This window comes from Xenopus tropicalis, chromosome 5, assembly GCF_000004195.4.
Source record: "Xenopus tropicalis strain Nigerian chromosome 5, UCB_Xtro_10.0, whole genome shotgun sequence".
Classification (NCBI taxonomy): domain Eukaryota; kingdom Metazoa; phylum Chordata; class Amphibia; order Anura; family Pipidae; genus Xenopus; species Xenopus tropicalis.
Genome location: NC_030681.2, coordinates 126,380,951 through 126,394,745, shown reverse-complemented (window position 1 = coordinate 126,394,745; position 13,795 = coordinate 126,380,951). Strand labels below are relative to the sequence as shown.

Here is a 13,795-nt window from a genome sequence, read left to right as displayed (position 1 = left end):
AAATAAAGAAACCATGCTCCCAAAGTAAAAACTACCTCAAATATTCCTCATATACTGGCTTGTCAGGGTTTAATAAACAAAATGTCCATTAAACTTGCGCAGTCACAGTGAAGGTAATCCCAGCCTGTTGTAGTAGTGATAAGTGTCTCAGAGGCTTATCTGTAGCAAAGTAGTTAATCACCACCAGGTCCCATACATTAACAGCCCTTAGAAAAAACAAAGAGAACGTCAGTAGCGAATTACCACAGGTAATATAGCCTCTTGCGCTTCTGGTTCCTACTTACATCCACATCAGGACCCTGTGCTCTTAAAGTTCTGCGCTCCCCTGTGTCAGTCACCTCCAGCAAGCTGATGCTCCCTCCTGTTCTGCTATGCTTCTGATCTCTGTCGCTCCCATACGGTGTCTACGGATCCCCACTTCTTTAGTGACAATCAGTGCAGATTCCTTCTTAGATCTTTCACCACAGAATACAATCAGGAAGCACAAATACAGGGATATTTCAGTAGCTTTTATTTAACAACATCAATCAATAAAAACACTTACACTTAAGTTCTTGTTATTCAGCCTAACATGTTTCGCACTTCTTCAGAGGCTTGATCCCTTGATTAGAAAGCAATGTCCATACTATGGGGCAGTTGTGGTTTGCACCTCTGTTCTATATGTTGTGCAAGATATTGCTGCTTAATCACTCTGTCATTACATTTTGTCTCTTCCTTGGCAGATTTGCAGTAATGGCAGATGCAGAATCACAAAATGGCGAGAACCATCTACCACAGTGAGTAGTCAGAACTATGTTTTTTGTTGACTTCAAAGCACAGCACAGCAATAGCAGTAGGTATGAATTCAACATAAATGCAGACTTGATTTGGGCATAAATTATGTTATACTTGTTTCCTAAGCTGAGGTAGATATAGAAATTCTACTTGGAAGGAAATGCTATTTGTGCTTGTACTTATAGCTACTAGGGATTTTACCGTTGCATGTGCAGATATATAATTTCTTTCCATGGAACATATATATATATATATATCAACTTTAAGTTAGAAAAAAGTATTCCTAACCAGGCACTTCCTCTGATTCAAGCAATATTGCAGCCCTCGATATTATAAAAACACAAGATAATGTCATCATACTGTAATAAGCATTGCTAATAAAAGTAACAGGAGTTTATAATCACTTGCATTTATATAATAAATGGAACCTTAAGAAGCTCTTTTATTGTCATGCATATAAAACAACAAACCCTTTTTCTTTCCCAAGTAATACTTGGCCACATATTGATAGAGTAAAGGGTTATCTACGGAATGACTGGCCCAATATTAGTTCAGGTTGGCTCTCCCTTTGGAATGTCACCATTTGGTGGCTGGCTGTTCAGCTGGGTAGAGCCAGTACATGAGGCAAATCTGGTCTCTGGTCAGCTCCATTTTTGATCTCCTGTATTATACAGTCCCCAAAATGTCTAGCTCAGGGGCCCATAATCAGTTGGGTTGTGAGATACTGCCTTAAGGCAGTGGTGCACAAGAGAAAAATCAAAACCTGTTTTTCTAACTATATATTTTACTGCACTTTTGCTTTATAAAAATATGTTGATAATAGAACTTCACATTAGAGTCAGACATTTTGTCTGAGCTTAATAATATGTCTATAAACTATTCTGCCATGAGGAAACAGTGGAATACATGTATTCCATACATTACAGGAGGCAAGCCCAGCCTGAATATCTTTTAGCCAATATACTAAAAAAAGTAAAAGCATTCTGATGCCAGTCTCTCTTCAATCTTTTACTCTCCTGCAAATGCACAGCAAGATTTACCTTGACTACAATGCTACTACGCCTCCTGCCACAGAAGTGGTTAAAGCTGTGGAAGAAGCTTTGCGAGAAGCCTGGGGCAACCCAAGCAGCAGCTACACTGCAGGTAGTGAGAGTGATCCCATATACTGTGCACATATAAGCAAATTGTGCTTTTACATTGTCAAGTATGAATTATTATTACATATGTAGGTTAACTTTATGCATACACTGCAATTCATTCTTATCCATCCCTGTAAGTTGGATAATTTGTCAGGGCTCTGGAGTTGTGCCCTTCATATGACTTCCAGAAATGGAAAAAAAATGCCTGCCAGCATAAAGTTGTCCTAATAGATTTCCCTGAGTGACTTTTGCAAGAAGGGGTGCTCCAACAACACTCGCTAATCAGTAGTGTAACACAGAGGAACCAGTCCTTAAAGGCTAATGTTACAATGGTCCCAGGAAAGATCGTAATTGTAACATGTATGGCCAACTTTCGGGCAAAGTAGGCATTAGATATCCTGTTACTACAATCTTCCAAGGATGTCAATAGTGGTTTCTTGTATTTAAATGAATTAAAACACAGTGATTCACTTGTGTATTGGTTCTTACCAGAGCGAACTTTATCACATAGGATCACGTTTGGCAGCTTAAGCTGTACATATAGATCAATAAAAACCTTCGGAATTAGACCCTCCAGACTTAGTGGGAAGCTTATTAGCCAAACGGTCTGCCTGACTAAAATCTGCCAAAAAATGTGCACATTTGTATTGGGACAGGTTTGAAAATCCCACCGCATCAGCGCATTTAACTGAATGGTCTGCGTAGGCTTCTGTTAGGAAACAAATCATTCAGATAAGCCTGATTTGAGCCTGCTCATGGGCATCTTCAGGAACACATTTGCCTCAAGGATGAAAAGTCACAAATAGATAGATTGAAAATATTTTTTTTTCTTTAAATAATTTATTTTATGCTTAATAAAAAACATAACCCAAAAAATATTTTTTTGGCTAATAAAACATGATTGAGAGACTAGAAAAGGACAGACACATACTGCTTTTAATAGCAAACACATAATTTAAAAACCACTACAAATTTGTAATGAATGTATATTGCAAAGTTGCTTAGAATTATGTTTTATTTTATTAGGATAAATTTTAGTTTTTGGTTGACATGATCTTTAATCATCCAGTCTAGCTTTGGTACATCTGTTTTGTACACACACAAATTACTGTCTGCTCATGTATATGCGGACATATTTTAAGCCACCTTATAGCTTCATGGCCTGTATAAAAGAACTCAACCTGCAGAATTGTACCTTTATATAGACATGGAACTCCCCTGTGACCTCTAATATCCTTACTTTTATTAAACAAGTGTAATTGGATAAAAGCTTATGCTTTAAAATAAAAAACAGTACCATGTGGAGAATTTTTATGCCTATGGTGTTGTTTTCTAAAAATTGTGAAGTCAATTTCATAGGAGAAATGTATTTCTGACTATATTTGTGTTTTTGCCAAATGTTTTGTTACATTCCACTTGCAGGTTGCAAAGCCAAGGAGCTGATAGACACAGCAAGGGCTCATGTTGCCAAGATGGTGGGAGGAAAACCTGAAGATATTATTTTTACCTCTGGGGGCACAGAGGTAAAGCCAACAACAAAAAAATGTATTCAATATATGCTCAGACATAGCAAGCCAACCATTTGGAAGTGGTACAGACACTGATACAAACATATTATGAGACCCCCTCATCTGAAAACCTGTTATCCAGAGAGCTTTGAATTATGGCTCCATTGTAAACAAATAATTAAATTTTTCCCTTTTTCCTGTAATAATAAAACAGTACCTTTTTCTTGATGGTAACTAAGTTGCATGAATCCATATTGGTGGCAAAAAAACCCCAATGGGTTTATTTAATGTTTAAATGTTTTTAGCAGACTTAAAGTATGGAGAGATCCAAATCATGTAAAGATCCCTTATCCAGAAAACCCCAGGTCTCAAGCATTCTGCATAATAGGTCCTGTACCTGTATTAACACATATTCAGTTATATCCACTCTTCTGTGATAGGTGTTTAATGTATTTGAACATATGTTAATGTTATGTTAACATATGTTAATTTATAGGCCATAATTTCTGATTTTCTCCTCTATTATAGAGTGTAGCCACTGTTATTTTGTTGGATCTTTTAGAAGCCTGATCATAGCAAACCTTGCATGCAAACATGGAGGGCAGCTATGCTTCTTTGTAATGGCCATAAGCACAAATTAACTCATAGTCTTGTTCCTGTATGGCTGGTTTCCTGTGACTAATTTGCGCTGACAAGGGGACAAAAAGTGGTTATCAGTCTCAATCATGTCAGTTCAACAAATAGTACAATCAGCCAGTGTGTATACATATTTTGTAGTTTCTACTATTAGTTAGAGAAGGAGTTAGTAATACTTTCTTTGCTTTTGCATTCAGTGTAGGACAATAGGCTTATACCTCAGTGAACTCCTTCCTCAAGCTGTTGTTGAGCTGCAAATGATCCCACCAACAATTTATTTTATCCTATAGGCTAACAATATGGTGCTTTTCTCTACTGTGGAGAATTTTAACAGTACATCTAAAGAAAGGCAGAATAACAGGGTAGCCTTGGCATTGCCACACATCATTACATCAAATGTAGAGCATGACTCTGTGGCTCTGCCACTCCTACACCTACAAAAGACACATAGAGCTGGTAAGTGACAACAGAATTTCTATTTGTGGTTAGTGTAAGCAGTGGAATTTAATCCACCGCCAATGTAATTGCTGAACAAGGGTGTTGGGTAAACTTTGCTTTTAGTTCTAGATTTATGAAAATGCAAGGCACAAATGCAAACTGTACCATATGCTCCTTACATTATAAGTGTAACACCAAATGGAATTTGTAGCTATGTGTGTCATGGGTTTTATTGTACTGTATTGAAGTTTTATCCATGCATGCTTTGTATTAAAAGTAAAGCAAATTAAAGCAAAGTAAAATAAATATTGTTGTGTTTTCCAGCTGGGGGACTAAGCTAGTAGAATCCCTAGTGTGAGAGGCATGCTTGGGGAATGTAGTGTTAGTAATAATTTTAATACTTTTTATATTGATACAGAATAATAAGTGCAGCCTTAGTTTTGTGAATTTTAAGTATAAAAGGACACCATCTAACCAGTTAGAAAGATGCAGCAGTGGTGCCATCTAGTGTTGCATGGGAAATGGTGCCTCATTGTTTCTTCTGTTGCTGCTGTATGAAAAAGCTTGTTGTAACCTTCAGACCTTCAGTAACAAAGGTGTTCTTAAAGTGGTATGGTTGCTTTTTGAGATCACCAGCTGTTTATAACTTTTTAGTATTCTCTTAGTATCACAGGAAAATATTTATTTTCTAAATACATACATTTATGTGTATAAGTTGGAGCTGATCTATTTTCCTGAGACCAGCGCAATTCATTTATGACTACTTGAAGGTGATGTTCATTGATTGAGAGGAGAATGCCTCAGGCAAGGCATGAAGTATGGCAACATCCCTTCCCATGTGTATTTTTTTCATCCCTTTCTAATATCACAAAATATGCAAACGTTAAATGTAATCATTGTTGTGTACCATACTGACCTTGAGAAACTATAGAATACTGTCTAAAAGTATCATTTTATTTATTTTTGGGGCCCACAGAAATTACATTTGTCCCAGTCTCTACTGTCACGGGCCGTATAGAGGTTGAAGATATAATTTCTGCTGTACGTCCCAATACGTGTCTGGTGTCCATCATGTTGGCAAACAATGAAACTGGAGTCATTATGGTAATTTTTTTTTTTTGCTACATATTGCAGGACCTGTTTTTTGCAGAGTTTTTCCTTGTCAACAGGCCTTCCGGCAGCAATTCCAAAGTACCATAGTGCCCTTACCAACATTGAAACTACTCTCCAAAACCCTTATCACCACACTATACTCCCTATTTCTCTCTACCCTCCAGTCTCCCTTCCTCACAGCTTACACTGCTTGGTGTCCAGACCTACCAGAGCATGACGATGAAAATCAGGAGGAAGCAACAGACAGGGCCTACGACTATTTGATTTCCACAAGAGACATATTAATCCAATTTAAAATCATCCACATGTGTTATCTGGCTCCCTTACCGCTATATTCTATAGGAACCTAAGACTCATCTTGTTGCCCCAGATTTGGCGCCCCTGAGACTGACTACTTTCATCTGATATGGCTATGCCAATTATACCACTTTTGGAAAGAGGTCCTAGACCATATTCAGAACACAACATCCCTCACATCTAAGGTATGCCTATTTGGCTTTGTGGATGATGTTGTTTTTGAAATTGCAACAGGTTGAGGCTATAGACTAACATTATATGGTGGCCCCTCCCTGCACTGGAAACCTTAAAGTCCTACGTCATCTCTAGCAGGTGATTGAACACCATCCCAAATCGGTCACCACCAACTGATATAGGTGTATTGGATGTCAGACACAAAAATGAAATATGTTTATAGAACCAGTGTTATATTGTTTATTGTTGTTTTTATGTTACAAATGCAAATATAAAAACCTTTATAAAAAACAAAACAGGAAACATCTTTTTGGTTGGTATGTTTTGTTACTCTTGGGCAAATATTTTGTCTTTTATAATATGTGGAGATTGAAGCCCTAAAGTGTTATCTCCATTTGTTGTTTATATTAATACAATTTACTTACTTGCTTTCTGCAGCCTGTGGGTGAGCTGTCCCAGTGCCTGGCTTCCATGTCAAAAGAGCGATCTGCACAAGGGCTACCCAAGATCCTACTGCACACCGATGCTGCCCAAGCCTTGGGAAAGGTGGAAGTGGATGTGCAAGAACTGGGAGTGAATTATCTCACTATTGTTGGACACAAGGTATTTAGACAATTGGACAATAATTATACATTTTACTTTGAATAGTCCTTTTGCTGTTCCGGGTCTTTGGTGAGATCTTATACCCAAAATAATGATGCTTTCCTTGGTCTCTCTTAGTCTCCATTTATGTTATTTATTGCATCTCAGGGTAAACAAGTTAATTATAGTGCACAAGAATACACCCAATGGTCTCACTTATATAGTCATACTAATATGTCATTGCAGACAATGTGCTATTCTCTTAACAATATAGGGTTAAAACTACAGATGAAGTTTCCTGTTTACTCATCATAGCAACTACGGTGCAAATAGCTGCTGTGCTTCAGGAGCTGTTGGGTACAGAAAGGTTGGCATTTTTGTGTGAGAGGGAATATTTCATGTTTCATCTTCCGTTTGTTATTGCAGTTTTACGGGCCACGTATTGGAGCCCTGTATGTTAGAGGCCTTGGGCAGCATTCTTCTTTGCTTCCCATGCTTTACGGAGGAGGACAGGAGCGCAACTTCCGCCCAGGGTAAATGGAATAATCAGATCCCTGTTTCTGCACTGCGCTAAAATAAATAGATTGTTACCCAACATAGTTTGCTCTAACAATCTCCATAGAACCTCCAGGCTTGGCTTTCAGCTTTTTGACAGTGTGCTTATGTTGACCTGTATCTCACTCATTGTTTGTTTTTTTCTTCAGAACAGAGAACACACCAATGATAGCTGGGCTTGGAAAGGTAAGGCTGCAAGACATTGATATTTTCGGATACGTTGCTTTTAGTTGGGTCTTCGTCAACCATAAAGGCACAAAACTGAGTGTATGTTGGGGGGTGCCACACAAAATTAATATATGTGTTTGTGTATAGTTGTTGCATAATACCTTTGACTGATCGAACACACTTTGGTCCCTGTAGGCTGCAGAGCTTGTGTTCTTACATTGTGCTGTTTATGAGGCTCACATGAGACGCATACGGGATTATCTGGAGGAAAGACTGGAGGTGAGAAAAATCAGATTCATACTAATGAAGAAATTCTCAGATTGTTGGAACACTAGTTGTGCACATGCTATGCTTGCAAATGGATATTCAGTTTAAACTTCACCCTATGATGTGACAGCATAGTTGCATGTGTTTGGAATACTGTATGTGTAGCATCATCCTAACCTGTTTTCCCAGAAACAATAACTCAGAATCAGAATTGTAGTCGCCTGCATAGAAGGCTGCTTTACATTCATTAGTCGAGCATTAGCTGCCTCTCTGTATAACGAGGGGGCCTAAATCCTGGATATATACTTGCTCGGGGTGGGGTATTCTTTATTATACAGTGAACAGTTACCTTACCTGATTCCTTCATGTGACCTATGTGGCTTTTTCTTCTTGACACAGCAGTGACCTAGATAAATGTATGATACCACTTCCAGTGAACCCTGAGTAATGTAAAATGCATTACATAGAACTGCAAGGATATGATCGCAGCAACAGTAGCAGAAACGATTCAGACACATACAGCTAAACCACAATGTTACATCCCTTCATTTTTTGTTTTGTTAGATTTTATGGTTTTTTGCAGTCGCTTCATGTTTAATGCATTTCAAACAGAGCATTCCCTAGATTTTTCCTACATTTTACATCATAATTTTGGCCCAGTTTCCATGTTTATTTCATGTGAATGTTTTTGGGGAAGATTTAGTCATCTTTTTGCAATTTACTCTAATTTTACAGGCAAACTCTGATTTTGCATTTTGGTGCATTTTATGTTTTTCTGCATTTTACTTTTATCTGTCCCCTGGAAAACATAAAATATGGCTGTAATTTAAATGCAATATACTAAATACTACTGCTATGTAACACTGCCACAAGGGGGAACTGTACTGCACACTCATTACACCTTATATGCACTATTTAACCAAAATTTGTTGGAGTATGGCTTTTTTTATAGGCAAGCAGCTGCACAAAAGCCTGCCAACACCATCTGCAACACCAAGTATCACACAGAGTGGTGTAGGGGTCACCACTATAGCACTGTGGAGCAGTTTAAATGTGTTAATAAAACCTAGCTTCATTTAAAGGTCTCATGTATATGGATGGTTTGGGCTCATGATAAATGATCTGATATCAGGCCAAGAGCTGACTGCGATATAAGCCTTTGGGGCAAGGAACAACGAGCCAATGTTCTCCTAGGCCCAAAGGAATTTTTAAACTTGCCCTATCGACATGGTTACTTTTGACCAGATATTGGTTGGGCAGGCCCGTCTGAGGTTCCCATAGGGGCCGATATGCTTCTGACATCTGTTGCCAGCTTTAATCGGCCCGTGTATGGCGACCTTAACGCTCTTGAGGCTGATTGGAAGCAGATCCTATCCAACAATGTAAAGCTTAGTGTAAATGTTATATACCGAGCAGAGTTTAAACGTTGACCTTAATATTATAAACTAGTTGTGTCTACGCTTACAGGCTGTGTTTGAAGACCGAATCCGATTAAACTCTAGGTTCCCTGGAGCCGAACGCCTTCCCAACACCTGCAACGTGTCACTTCTGAAACCTGCTATGCTTGGTACCTCTCTCATCTACATCAGATTTCTGAGATGATTGTTTTCCTGATAATTATTCTGTCATATCATGTTTAAATATAATAATCATAGTCTGCAGTAGAGTAAAGGAATTCAGTACAGTTCCTAGACCAATAAGAGGTGAAAATGTCCCTACAACTTTGAACTTTCACTTTCAGAGGACAGGAAAGCAAAAAAAATACAGCGTTTGGATAAAGTACAGCAGCTGGTGTGAAAAGAGAGATGTGTGTGATTAGTTAGGGAAGAACCATTGGTGTGTGAATACATTTCTCATTGCAGAAAGAGAGGACAGAGAGCTAGGATGAGTAAGTTTACTTAAAGAGGTTTCAGAGCTTGATTGTGGGAAACAAGGGTTCAGTGCTAGAGGGGGTTGAGGAAGTTTGCAGAAAAGTGCTAAGAGCAGTCGGTTAAATTCCAATGGGTAAAGTTACAGATATTGGGCGTGGCAGAGTGCAGACAGCTTTTGAGGTCAGTAACAGGCCAATTAAATCAAATTAAGCTGGAAACTTAAAATCCTTTGCTGATTTTCTTGCTCTTCCATGCTACTAACCACTGCTCATATGTCTTTCTGTTTAGGGCACGAGTGGCTCTCTCACTGTCAGTACCTTCAGGCTAGCATTGGAGCAGCGTGTCATTCAGACCGGGGGGACAGGTGAGCCACAGTTCTGCTTCACATTTCAACTGGACACTGGCATTTCCGGATACATGGCTGCATATATTTCTACTCCCCTTTATATTAATTTATGGACACTGGCATTTCCGGATACATGGCTGCATATATTTCTACTCCTCTTTATATTGATTTATGGACACTGGCATTTCCGGATACATGGCTGCATATATTTCTACTCCCCTTCATATTGATTTCAATAACTGTAAATGTATAAAGAAAGATACCAAACAGGAGATATACACCTGTTTATCAAAAGGAAACACTTGACTATACAAGGAAGTTAAGCTATATGCATCCACCTAGGTGTGGTTACTGGGTTATTTCAGCACTTAATGTGGTTGTTGTAGAGCATTCACAAATCTAACAGTTCACAATAATAGAAAAATCTTTGCCATATACATAGTTAATAAAAAAAAATGTGCAGCCGAAGACATATTATAGCAGCAGGAGCCAGTGAAAATGCCAAGAGTAATGCCAAAGGGAATATGTTCACCTCACACAGCAGAAATCAGAGACACTAATACTACAGTGGAGTTGCAGTGGGCTTTACTGTTCCAAAGCTAAATTACTAATGCTACATTATATGCTTTCTCTCTTGTACTGATGGGCATACCTAGTCCTAGCCTTGATCAATTGAAATACTGTAAAAAGGGAATAACAAAGTTCCATGAAATAACTATACTGCTATACTCTGACATTTTTCTGCATTGACAATAGATGTAGAATGGCAAATGGTGAATCATTTTCTTGGATAGCTTCTCAGTTAATACTGTATATGGCTCTTATTAATGATCATAGCAGTGTAGGTGGCCTTTCATGGTGATGGCAGGGAGGTTGGGGAATGTCCTTCGATTGATGTTGTGATGGCAGATTCTGTTAATACCTATAAGAGGGGCTTTGATGATTTCTTGAACAAACATAGTATCCAAGGCTATTGCGATACTAAAATCTACAATTAGTATTGATGTTGGAATATATGGTTTGTGTATGTGAGTGTATAGATAGGTCAGTATAGGCTTATGTACTGGGTTCAATTGGAGGGGGTTGAACTTGATGGACTTTTTTTCTTTTTTCATCCCTATGTAACTATGTATTCTCCCCCCTCAGACCATCACCTGTGCTGCTGAACAGTGGAGTGCCACAAGAGGCTGCGACATCTGCAGTTCGTCTTAGTGTGGGCCGAGAAACATCTCAGGATGATGTGGATTTGATCGTCAGAGACCTGGAACAAGCAGCCCAGCTACTTGGAGTGAATAAAAAAAGCCTAAAAAAGCTGCCTTGATCTTGAGACGAGCCGGACCATTGCTGTTAGCATTCTCAGGGATAAATACCTACCCAGTTAAGGTGCTAAAGAACAAAGCAAATACAAAATACAAGCTAGTTTTTTGAACAATGTTTCTCTGTACTGGTAGAGTGTGGAGAAAATCGCCTCTAATTTTTATTGCTTCTATTTATTGCTACTTGAACTGGCTTCAGTTGTTTAAAACGTACACTAGGAAATATTTTATAATTTTGCACTTTATTCAACTGGATTGTTCTAGTCTTAATGCACTTGTGTATGTAATTCAGTTTTATTTGTACCTTAAATACAGGAGTGAGACCTATTATTCAGGATACTTGGGAGCTGGGGTTTCCCAGATAAGGTGTTTTTCGGTAATTTGGATCTCCATACCTTAACGGGGGAATGTAATATATGTCACTTACGGAAAAAAACGGTTGCAGTGAGACAAAATTTTAGCTTTGCCACAAATTTGACATTTGGCCAACAGAAAAATACTGTTTGCAAACCCTTTGCATGTCCTGTGACAGTAGGTTTGCTATTGTGATTTTTTTTGTTTGCAGGAGTGCGCAGTGTATGTAATAAAACTTCTTAACTTATTTTCAAATTAAGATTTACGCCATCTTCAGGTGTTAAACATTCGCAATGTAATAAAAGTTTAGTGAGCGTTATTACATTGCGAGCAGCGCTAAACAATTGCAAAAATGCCATTTTACGCATGGCTTGCAGTTTTTATTACAATCCCCCTTAAGCCTACTAAAAATCATTTAAACGTTAAACAAACCCAATAGGACTGTTTTGCCTTCAATAAGGATTAATTATAGCTTAATTATCATTAAGTACAAGGTACTGTTTAATTATTACAGAGAAAAGGGACTTTTTTGTAAAAATGATTATTTAATTAAAATAGGCTCTATGGTTGATAGCCTACCCATAATTTGGAGCTTTCTAGATAGCGGGTTTTTCAATAGAATTTACATTAAAAGTGATCTAAACTCCAAAAATAAATTGATGTAAACCTTACTGTGCTACGTGCAGGCCTTTTGCAAATCACATTAATTTTCTATTTTTGGTGGTTTCTGAGACATTGCCATTTTAGCTGCTAATACCAGGCTATTAGCTCAGCAGAGTCAGCAGCCATAGGGTTACACTAACACTGAAACATTCCTTTAATTCATATCTTATTAACTTATTCTGCAGGCCTCTCTTATTTAAAGCAATTCAATGGAAAATATAACACAAACCTTACTATATATATATTTAGACCCACTCCTAGCCATAGCTCTCCACCCCCAGCAGCCACTGCAAAGGATACTGATTGAGTTTTGAGCACTCTGTCACCACGTGCATTATTTACACTGAAGCTGTGTATACCCATCGCCCAACCACACCGTATTTAAATTTTTCTTTAACAGTCAGACAATAAACGGTAACAGACACTGCAGGTTTCCTTAATGATTAATGGTTTTCTGAAGAATATTGATTTCCTTGTAACTATGGACAGCATCCTCTGCACGCCAGCACCGCTAACCTTTCCGCGCAGGATTCTACTCAGTAATCAACAATCTTTTTTTCATATGTGTTTTTACAGAAATATTAAGGTAATGAAAAGTAAATATTTAAAATACTTTCCCCATTAAATATTGTAGTAAAGCAAAATGCCATTATTGTAAAGGTAAAACCCATGCTTTTAGGAACAGTTGTGTTCATTTTAAATCTTTAATTTGGCAACACATTTTCGTATGTTTAATCCATTGTACCTATTATTGTAGTAGTTTCTGAATAATTTACCTTTTTGTTCTGCCTCTCCCCACCCAGCGTTTCAGTTCCTATTGAGTTGCTTGGACAAAGAGAGTAGCAGTAAAAAGCCAATAGATAATGTCCTTTATCTTCTTTTTTTTCTATTCCTTCCCATTCAAATCTAATTTAATTTAAATTGTGTAAATAATTTAAAAACCCAATAAATAAAAAATAAAGACCAACTTCAAAGTCACGGTATGTGTTTTTCTTTAAAATGGGTTGCAGACTAAATGCACCTGATACATTACTGTATTTAACTCTACTCTATTTAATACTTTGCCACTACCCACAGCTGAGTTGAAGTGCTAGCTTGGACTGGGAGTTGCGGTTTATCCACTCAATATCCCCTCAAATGAGGTTTATTATTGGCTGTTGACTGTTTATTATGAAAAAAACATGTTTGGAACAGAGAATTTATTTTAGGCTTCTTTACCCTTGTGGGGAAACTATTGTGAAAATGAAAATGTAATATTATAATAAGTTTCTTCTCATAATATATTAAAGTTTCTCTACAGAATCCCTCAATGAGCAGTGTGGTTTCTCTGCAGGCAGCTTTGTGTTGGAGTCAGTTATTCTGTTATACTTGGCCTAGACAAAGGGAGCACACACCAATTTATTTGACCTGTCAATCAAAACCTGACTCTGAGAGGATGATAATGAAGATTAATGTTATTATTTCAGAAACGGTGCTTCTATTTTAAGAAATGGGTTTTTAGTTACAAAATTATGATTATAAAATTGTCAAGCCAGTACACTACGTCAAGGAAAACCTATTGAGAGATAAGGTAATGTGCATGATCAGTCCCTTC

The 13,795-nt window shown here is 37.7% G+C and overlaps 1 protein-coding gene across 6 annotated transcripts in view; it reads left to right on the top strand.

Annotated features, from left to right (window-relative positions):
- Positions 1–13,511, top strand: part of scly (selenocysteine lyase) — a 76,420-nt gene extending 62,909 nt beyond the window's left edge. For 4 of the 6 annotated variants that reach the window (XM_031901672.1, XM_031901673.1, XM_012970358.3 and 1 more), the window contains 12 exons: positions 723–776; positions 1,805–1,917; positions 3,336–3,436; positions 4,348–4,513; positions 5,472–5,599; positions 6,518–6,682; positions 7,088–7,194; positions 7,366–7,402; positions 7,580–7,663; positions 9,119–9,218; positions 9,811–9,886; positions 11,015–13,511. In XM_031901672.1, the coding sequence (XP_031757532.1) occupies positions 723–776; positions 1,805–1,917; positions 3,336–3,436; positions 4,348–4,513; positions 5,472–5,599; positions 6,518–6,682; positions 7,088–7,194; positions 7,366–7,402; positions 7,580–7,663; positions 9,119–9,218; positions 9,811–9,886; positions 11,015–11,189 (1,306 nt within the window). In that variant the 3' untranslated portion in view covers positions 11,190–13,511. 6 annotated transcript variants of the gene reach the window in all.
- The last annotated feature ends 284 nt before the right edge of the window (positions 13,512–13,795 follow it).